Genomic DNA, 10,360 nt, shown 5'->3' on the forward strand with positions numbered 1-10,360 from the left:
TTCATTCTCAACCTTAGTTGAAAATTTAGCTAGGCTTGTTCATGAAATTAAATTCTAAAATATGAATGTAAATAAACATCAAAGCAGTATTTAAAACAAAACTAAAGAAGAATAAAAATTTCTCAAAATGTAAATATAGGCACTGCAAGTCTATTACCGTTACAGTTTTTTCCCGCAACTTCGATTCCTTTCTGAACTTCAATTCCTTCATTAGGATAGACTTTTCCCTTTTAGCTGGAAAGGTTATAGAACAGAGTACTCCAACCATTCATCATCTAAAGATTTTAAACCACATGGGTTGAAGTTTTCTCTTTGAAAGTTGAATAGGATTAATGAAATTGTCATTCCCGTATATTAGATGGACTCCAACACTTTTGATGATTGTTTTCTTTGAACTACTTCCAAATGTAAACTTCATATTGTTCCCCTTCCTGTAACTTCTCAACACCATCTCATCAATAGAATTTCCAGCTATGTATTTTAGACATACACGATGTGGGTCCATTGAAGGCCACAAACAATCACGATATGGGTCCCACAACTGGCCGTCTATTGAGGTAGTAAAAGTTTCAAATCCCAGCGGAAGAGGTCCCACAACAAAACACAAACCTAATGCCACGATCTGATGCTCGAACGCATTATGATCAATTTCTATTTCAATAGAATTACTATATGAAGTGGTCTCCTTGCAATACTTGAACCACTCTGGAATCCTACTTTCTGGATATATAATCCTACTTGAATCTTTCCACCGAAAACGTTCCTGCATATTAAACCAAGTATATGTTAAAAAACAAATACAAAACGAAAAGAAATTAGAGAACAAATAGATGAGACATGTATACCTGAACCAATGATCGATCTGGTGCATGATTCCCTACATCCACTTCCACTTTATTGCATTCCGATAAGTCAATCCATCTTAACCATTTTAAGTCGGGTGTACCAAATGAAGATTTTGTTGATACATGAGGAAAGCGTTCCAATAACACGCATCCTCTAACATCTACCTTGTTTATATTTGGTGGAATGTGTAGAATTTCTTCAAGTTGCTTGCAGTCTGTCAAATGAAGTTCAAACAATCTAACAAATCCTTCGATGCATGGAGGAAGGCTAACAATACCACTACCACATAGATTTAAAATCATCAAACTGGATGAGAAATTATATATCCGAGATAAATTATTTGATTCTGGTAAGAAATTCTTTAGGCTGGAACATCCTCTGACATCTACCTCTTCTATATTTGGTGGAAGGCATAGAATTTCTTCAAGTTGCTTGCAATCTGTCAAATCAAGGTTAAACAATCCAACAAATCCTTCGATGCATGGAGAAAGGCTAACAATACCACTACCCGATAGATTTAAAATCCTCAAACTGGATAAGAAATTATCTGTCCGAGATAAATTATTTGATTCTGGTAAGAAATTCTTTAGGCTGGAACATCCTCCGACATCTACCTTTTCTATATTTGGTGGAAGGCATAGAATTTCTTCAAGTTGCTTGCAATCTGTCAAATCAAGTTTAGACAATCCAACAAATCCTTCGATGCATGGAGAAAGGCTAACAATACCACTACCCGATAGATTTAAAATCCTCAAACTGGATAAGAAATTATCTGTCCGAGATAAATTATTTGATTCTGGTAAGAAATTCTTTAGGCTGGAACATCCTCCGGCATCTACCTCTTCTATATTTGGTGGAAGGCATAGAATTTCTTCAAGTTGCTTGCAATCTGTCAAATCAAGTTTAGACAATCCAACAAATCCTTCGATGCATGGAGGAAGGCTAACAATACCACTACCCCATAGAGTTAAAGTCCTCAAACTGGATGAGAGATTATCTGTCCAAGATAAATTATTTGATTCTGGTAAGAAATTCTTTAGGCTGGAACATCCTCCGGCATCTACCTTTTTTATATTTGGTGGAAAGCGTAGAATTTCTTCAAGTTGCTTGCAGTCTGTCAAATCAAGTTTAGACAATCTAACAAATCCTTCGATGCATGGAGGAAGGCTAATAATACCACTATCACATAGATTTAAAGTCCTCAAACTGGATGAGAAATTATATGTTCGAGATAAATTATTTGATTGTTGTAAAAAATTCTTTAGGCTGGAACATCCTTCGGCATCTACCTCTTCTATATTCGGTGGAAGGTGTATAATTTCTTCAAGTTGCTTGCAGTCTGTCAAATTAAGTTTAGACAATCCAACAAATCCTTCGATGCATGGAGGAAGACTAACAATATCACTACCACGTAGATTTAAAGTCCTCAAACTAGATGAGAAATTATATGTCCGAGATAAATTATTTGATTCTGGTAAGAAATTCTTTAGGCTGAAACATCCTCTGGCATTTACCTCTTCTATATTTGGTGGAAGGTGTAAAATTTCTTCAAGTTGCCTGCAGAATCTCAAATCAAGTTTAGACAATCCAACAAATCCTTCGATGCATGGAGAAAGGCTAACAATACCACTACCCCATAGATTTAAAGTCCTCAAACTGGATGAGAAATTATCTGTCCGAGATAAATTATTTGATTCTGGTAAGAAATTCTTTAAACTGGAACATCCTCCGGCATCTACCTCTTCTATATTTGGTGGAAGGTGTAGAATTTCCTCAAGTTGCTTGCAGTATGTCAAATCAAGTTTAGACAATCCAACAAATGCTTCGATGCATGGAGGAAGGCTAACAATACCATTACCACATAGATTTAAAGTCCTCAAACTAGATGAGAAATTATATGTCCGAGATAGATTATTTGATTTTGGAGGTGGCAATGGGAGAAATTCCATATTCGCTGAAATTTCATTTTCTTGTGTACATGGCATGGATTGTCCATTATGCCCCACTTCCTTACCAAAATATTCAAAATTTGGACAATTTTGGACGGAAACATTCTTTAGACGTTTCAACTGAAAAATGTTTATTGGAAGACGCACAAGACTTTTGCACCCTTCCAAATATAACTCCTCGAGCCCAATGAGGTATGTAATGGATGAAGGTAGCTCTTGTATTACAGTGCTTTCTAACCAGACACATTTCAAATGTTCCATTTCACATTTAATTTCAGGGAAGTATTCAAGGCTTGTACAACCTTTAAAGTCAAGTAATTTTAGAGATCTCAACTTGAAGCTTCTTGGCAACTTCTTTAGGCTGGAACAATAAGTAAAATCCAATTCAACAAGCTTATTCAAAAATCCAACAGAATCGTGAATCTCAACTAAACTTTCACATCTACGAAGAATCAACTTTTCTAGATTTGAGCAACGTGAAAGATCCAATATATTTGTCAAGTATTCACTGTCACTGAGATCTATACTTGTTAAGTTCTGTTTAAAAAGAAGAAAATAAAGGAAATATATTAACAATTAAAGGAAATTTGCAGCATACCTTTAAAGTAAGACAGATTGACATGATATGGAAAATAAAAATACTTACCCTAGATTGCAATCTTGTGCCTAAATCTCTAATATTGCCTCCTCCGATATTGAAAACGATGAGTTTCTCTCCATGAAAAGAAGATGGCAAAAGCTCCAAAGAGCACTCAGGCCAATCAAGAACTCTTAACTCATTAGAGAGATAATTCAATCCTGACTTAATAGAGAGATAAATTTCACCGTCCATTTTAACTATTAATATTCTGAGTCTTTCCATTTTTGCGAACACCTCAGAACCCAAACATATCATGTTGTTGTCATCCCAAGGCAGATTTATCATATAGTCGTCCTCCAAAATGTCTTTGTCCTCCCAAAGCTGATTTAGATTTATCAATATGCCTTCAATTTGCTCTGTTCCCTAATGTGAGAATGCACAAGTGTTCTATCAAAAATCAAAGATAAAATCCCTATAATTTAACACTAATTGCGTAAGTGTTCATGAACTATATATAAGTTTAACAAGCTAAGATTATATATATATATATTTACAATACGTGTGTACATCACTATTTCATTTATTAAGAAGTAAATAACAAACATAAGCCTCATCTTTCTTCATATGGTGTTTCTAATTTAGATTTCAAATGTCAAAGTCATGTATACTTCTTCCTTTTAATACGGATTACTCAGTTTAAAATACTAAAACAGGGTCAAATAATCATAGCATTTTGCCTTTTTAGAAAAATGGGGAAAAATGGATTGGCTTTGATGATTTTATTTGTACTTCTTCTTTAAAATTATGTTATTTACAACATTGAGAAAATATTTCATGTAGAGGGTACGTATGTGTCTATATAATAATTTATATGTATTTCTGGATCCATTTCTTTTAATTTAATAATAGCTTCAATTGAAAAAACAAAAAAAGAACTCGGAAGTAGAATTATATTTCCAGGGCAAATGATCTTACCTTATTTTTTTCAAGTACTTCAAAAACATCTTTATAAAACCATAATCTACTCCGCTTGCCAGGTTCTTTGGGTGATTCTTGTCGAACAATTTCTTTACCCATATCTTCTAGTAAGTCATGCATCCACAGCCGGTCATGTTCATCAATAGTTATGAGACATTTATCATTGAGATTTTTTATACCGGCATAGGCAAAGAAACCACAACTGTCCAGTATTTTAGTGACATATTCTCTCTCGTCTCCTTTGAAGAAACATGCAATGTCAAGGAAAATATTTTTCTCAAAATCATCTAATCCATCGAAACTTATTTTGAGTATTTCATAGATCTTTTTATGCGGAATTCTTTGGTACTTTTCCAATTCGCTTCTCCAAAATGGTATATCTCTTCCTCGCAGATTTGAGCCTACCACAGTCAAAGCGAGCGGAAGGCCACCAGCATATTGCAGTGCAAGTTCTGTGAGTTCCACGAAATCATTATCCGGTTGGTCACGCTTGAAGGCATGCCAGGAAAAGAGCTTAAGAGCGTCTTTAGCATCCATTTCATTCATAGGATATATCCAATTACCAACATCATGCTGCACTAGTATATGCTTATCTCTTGTTGTTATGATGATTCGACTTCCCAATCCAAACCAATCAGATCTTCCACTTAGTTTTTCTAACTGGTCCAAACAATCAATATCGTCAAGAACCAAAAGAACCTTTTTACAGCAAAGTTTCTCCTGTATCATATTGATTCCTCGATCAACATCATCGACCTCAACCTTTGGATCTCTTAGGATATTAGAAAGAATTTTCTTTTGCAACTTCACGAGACCGCCCTTATCTGGTTTTGAATTTTCTCTAACATTGGCAAGAAAACAACTCCCTTCAAACTTATCAGCAATACAGTTATACACCTCTTTTGCAATAGTTGTCTTACCAATTCCTCCAGTACCAAAAATCCCAATCATGCGTGTCTCATTAATAAACTCAATACATAAAAGCATATTAATATCTTCTACATGAGACTCCAACCCAATCGGATAATTCACAACATGCAAGCATGTACGATTTGGTAGTTTGCTTGACACTTCTTGAACAATCTTCTCGATACATTCAGATTCGTTCCTACCAATGCAAAAAGATTAAAAGAAAAATCATGAATTTGACATCCACTTCTTTAAAGACATGGGGACATGATTTAGGCATATGAATTTTATTCTCATGTAATAAATGTCGACATTATTGGTAGGGGTACGAAGAAGTTACAACAATATTCATATGATCCTTAATTGTCGACCTGAATCCCAATCCTCCCATGGGTTGACCATAAGTCAAGTACGTACTAATTAATGCAATCTTATAAATTTGTATTGGTGGTAGGGATTGGACTAACATGTACTATCTTTGAAATAATAGAGGCCGTAGGGATTCCAATCTCTTATCAAACTCAATACTTAAAAAATGAATAAGAAATGGAACTTTAAAGCCATTGTATGCTGTCATTAATCTTTGTTTCCTGTTTTTCTTAATCGTTGCATTATTTTCTTTTTTTCAGTACCTGACTTTTATGTGTTAATAAAATATAGGAAATTAATCTTTTCCACCACAAAACTACCACCATTTTCAATTTATACCATAAACTTAAAAAAGTATTGATTTGCATTCTAAAGTATAGATAAACTTTTACTTCCTTCCAATTTAATTTGACTATATATATATATATATATATATATATATATATATATGAAGAATGTGCCGCTTGACCAATTTAACTTATGGTATAAATTAGATTTTTTAATTTATGATGTAAAATAAAAAAGACAGCAGTTTGAGTTTGAAAAATGTTATTACGTAGAAAAACATAATCAATATGAACACAAATTTTTATGAACTGAGGGCTTCTGCATTTTGGTGCGTAAAGTTATAATTTTGTAATATATCTCAAATTTCTTTGTTTTTCAAATTAAGAATATATGGAAACAAAAGTTGTTGTTGTTGATATAATTAAATTAATATTAATTAAACTAATAAATTGATATAATTTATACTACAAATAAGATTGAATAATTATGTTATATTATATTAATTTATAAATTTATTTTATATATATTTTTCATTAAAATATAAATATTTTTTTAATGTTAGAATCTGTCGGTGGAGAACTCAAAGCCAAGTGAAAGTGGGTGAAAAGATTTGCAGTCGATGCTTTGATAAAAGAACAGTCGGCACTAAGAGGACAAAAGGGCTTTACTTATATATTAACTAATTTAATATTTATTAAGGAAAAAAAAATTAAAAAAAATAAAAAATAAAAAATAAAAACAGCTTGATTGACAACAATCTGTATCGGTTGGGGTCCTTTGGTCTGGTTCTCTCTCCATCTCTCAAACCATATCATACACATAAATTAGTGAGAGGGTAAAGAAGAGGAATTGGAGGTGGAAGTAGAGGAGAGGAGTTCTAGTGATGCGTTGGAAGAAGTCATTTTAAATGTAAAGTATAACTAATTGTAGATAGATTGTGCATGATGATGGAGCTCCTTGTATAAGTTTAAAGAAGTGGATACAGCGTTGCATGTAGGAGGAACTTCTTGGTAATAGTAGTAGATATAAGGCTGCGTTTGGTTCTCAAACTCAGCTGAGTTCAGTCTAATTTTAAACTGAATTTAACATCTAAACACTCAACTCTCAAATTATTAAACTCATCTCAATTCAAAACTTTCTTACACGTGGAATCCACAACTTTTTTTAACTTAAAATATCTTTATAAGTGGGACCCACAACCTTTTTCAATTTCTCATAAAAAGTACTAAACTCATCTTAACATCTAAACACACTTTAAACTCAGTTTAGATGGGCCCTACATAACTCTCTCTACTACTCAACTCACTACTATTTATAAAGAACTCAACTCAACTCAACTGAGGTCAGCTCAACATCCAAACGTAGCCTTAATCTCATAATCACAAAAGACTTCTAAAATTTGATTACGTTTTGCATATAACTATTCAATGCCAAAAATAATCATAAATATCAAATTGTTTTCCAAAGTATGATATTTTATCTTCACCAGTTCTCCCCAATGTCAGATCTTGGAATATTTATCTCAATTTATCTCATAAATATCTTAAATATAGCATACGCATACACATGAGAAAGTACATATTGGCAAAGCTTACCCGAATTTCGCTGATGAGAAACCAGAGATATGGGCTACTTTTTCCAAAGCTTCCTTCCATTTCAACATCTTTGCGTTATCCTTGAGCTTATCTCCAAGTTTATCAAAGGATTTTCCACAAATCCCATTTTGATGCCGTACTTCTGATGGATCTACTTGAAAAAAAATTGGTAGAACAATTTGTTTTTTTGTTTCCTTGCAATCAAGAATCTTCAATAGCTCGTCTAAGCACCATCTAGATTCTGCATAGTTTTTAGAGAGTACAATAATAGAAATCATTGACTCTTCAATAGCTTTGAAAAGTGCGGGTGAAATCTCCTCTCCTCTTTCAAGATTATTGTCAATGTAAGTATTGATTCCCCTTTCATCCAAAGCTTTGTATAGATGGGAAATAAAGTTATTGCGAACATCTTCACCTCTGAAGCTCAAGAATACATCGTGATTACATGAACGGATGGGAGGAGATGATGAGGGTGAAGAAGAGGAAGAAGCTCCTGATTGAAAGGCCATGAAATTAGAAGTCCTGCTGATCTCAGTACGTATGTGCGATTACCATTTAGAGGTCGAATTATAGAGCAATGCTAGTTATGGCAAATAAATAATTATAGAGATGAAGTGGGTTAAAGAAAGGAGAAATTACTCCCACAGCAATCGACTTTACTCACAGATGCTGTTCCCACATCTGGAAATTGATAAAGAAAATATACTATGGGGTCCAATATCCTTACAAAAAAGCGTGAAGCCATCATACTATTGACTTCAGCAACGTCTTTTTTACTCATGGTGCTGGGTCTGTTTCTAGTTCTCGAGTTCAACAATTCGTTATTGCTTTTAACTATTTAATGGTGTAAATTAGGACATTTTAAAATAAAAATTTTATTTTAAAATATATACCATCATTTACATAAATTAAAATAAAATTTTTTCTTGTTTAGTTTAGGTAGAGATCTCGTAATAGTAAAGTATAAAAATTAATTAATATGGTTTTTTCTTGTTTCTTTTATTTTATTTCATTTTAAAAAATTTAAGTATATCAAATCAAGTCATTTTAATTTATAAGTTATGTGATTTCTTTTATAAATTTAACAGTTCAAAAAAAAAAAAAATATCATGATATATTATTGGAAAATGTCGAAATAGATCATTAGTAATGATTGTTTAGACACAAAACCATAGTGCTGAAATTAAATGATGATATCAATAACGTCTAGATATTATGGATCCGTTTTCTCAAGAAGAAAAAGCCACTTGTGCCGGGAAACTTCGCTTGATAAAATATAAATATTTCGCGACCATATATTTGGCATCGAGTATCGTATACAGCACAGAATGAAGCTCTTTCTTGGCAACTTCCAAGAGAATCAAGCGGTAAGACAAAGTCTTCTCGGGATCAGTCATTCATTTTCTAAGAAAGTGGGTATCAATTTAAATTTATAAATGATATGTTAAATTTATTTTATATCATATTAATCTATAAATTATAAAAAATTATATATCTTTTTGAATAAAATATATATATTTTTCTGGATGTTTAGAATCTGTCGCTCAAAGCCAAGTGAAAGTGTGTGAAAAGATTTGCAGTGGATGCTGTTGATAAAGGGGAGTATCGTTTGAATACCATTAACAGTCGGTAGTAGGAAAGTAAATTTTAACTATTATTAATTTTTTTTTTTTATCTATTTAATGGTGTAAAAGACATTTTAAATATATATATAGTGGATGATGATGATGGACCTCCTTGTAATATAAGTTTAAAGAAGTGGATACCGCGTTGCATGATCAGAAGGAACTTCTTGGCAACATCCGCGCGCGTTGCATCATATGGAAAGTATTCTCTTTTCTAATCATATATCTTTTTAATTAAATGAATATATAATCACTCGTGAAATGGACTATACTATGAGGTGGTCACGTGGCCTTTTTTTTCATGTTCTTGCTTGATTAGTCGTTAGTATATTCATAGCAACTTTCTGCACATCAACTTTTTCTCTAATCACATTTGTTAACTTTGTATTCTCCTTTTATCTCTTAGTTGAGGTGGAATTTCAACTTGGATTTGTAGTCCCTTCATACGTGACTTGTGTCTCCATTATAGTGTCTCCTAGAGTGGCCCCTTGATATACCCCAGGTTTCTTCATGCCTTTTGACAATGCCTCGTGATAGGATTTTATTTCTATATCTAATGGGGTCTAATCTTTTATTTTTTTCTGAATAAAGCAGATAAAATCATCATTATTTGTGCTGTTGTAACTTTGAAAAAGTACTAGAAAATCGAAACCATAATCATTATTACCCTGTAGAAAACTTGTAGTCAAGATTGAGGTAATACAGAATGTCTTTTTCTGCTTAAAAAAAAAAAATTGGACTATATCAACTTGTATGAGATATATGTTGATATAAAATGACAAGATCAAAATTTAATGAGTTTTGTTATGTATAAGTAAGTTTGCGTACTAATATTGTTATCTTCATATTCTAAATTTAAATTAGCATTGTTTTCAATAAAATTTATTTTCTGATCAATCATATTGAATAAATAAACATATTAGTGCGCAGAATCGCTTACAATTAAATTTTTTTTAAATTTAATTACTTTCTTATTGCTTCTCGATTCTTAAAAAAAAAAATTGAACAAAAACTAAAATTAACATTTTTAATTTAATAATATCTCCGAACTGTCCTTGTAACGGAATATCGATCCGACAATACATCTCCGATAATATAGTCTTGTGATTAGCTTTCACTATTATTGATGTATTTTTATTTCCGCTATCGCGCGCCTTGGTTGTGGTGCGTTTGAAGTGATCATTCATGTTTCGTTTAATGATAAACACTAAAATTAAATAA

At 32.4% G+C, this 10,360-nt stretch overlaps 1 protein-coding gene across 5 annotated transcripts; it reads right to left on the minus strand.

Annotated features, from left to right (window-relative positions):
* Positions 1-400: 400 nt before the first annotated feature.
* Positions 401-8,140, minus strand: LOC121242829 (disease resistance protein RUN1-like). 5 transcript variants are annotated; one of them, XM_041140792.1, is made up of 10 exons: positions 7,515-8,140; positions 4,351-5,461; positions 3,751-3,798; positions 3,442-3,714; positions 2,818-3,332; positions 2,759-2,775; positions 2,136-2,508; positions 1,461-1,910; positions 846-1,010; positions 401-763 (listed from the first exon to the last, which is right to left on the minus strand). In XM_041140792.1, exons 1-7 carry the CDS (start codon positions 8,021-8,023, stop codon positions 2,498-2,500), a joined length of 2,484 nt encoding a protein of 827 aa, XP_040996726.1. In that variant the 5' UTR covers positions 8,024-8,140; the 3' UTR covers positions 401-763; positions 846-1,010; positions 1,461-1,910; positions 2,136-2,497. The 5 variants fall into 5 exon arrangements, with proteins under 5 accessions (XP_040996726.1, XP_040996727.1, XP_040996724.1 ...); XM_041140793.1 differs by having other exon boundaries at positions 3,442-3,713; positions 3,768-3,798; positions 7,515-8,139; XM_041140790.1 differs by having other exon boundaries at positions 3,442-3,798; positions 7,515-8,139.
* Between the last annotated feature and the right edge of the window lie 2,220 nt (positions 8,141-10,360).

Source organism: Juglans microcarpa x Juglans regia, chromosome 8D (assembly GCF_004785595.1).
Source record: "Juglans microcarpa x Juglans regia isolate MS1-56 chromosome 8D, Jm3101_v1.0, whole genome shotgun sequence".
In the NCBI taxonomy this organism is placed as follows: Eukaryota; Viridiplantae; Streptophyta; class Magnoliopsida; order Fagales; family Juglandaceae; genus Juglans; species Juglans microcarpa x Juglans regia.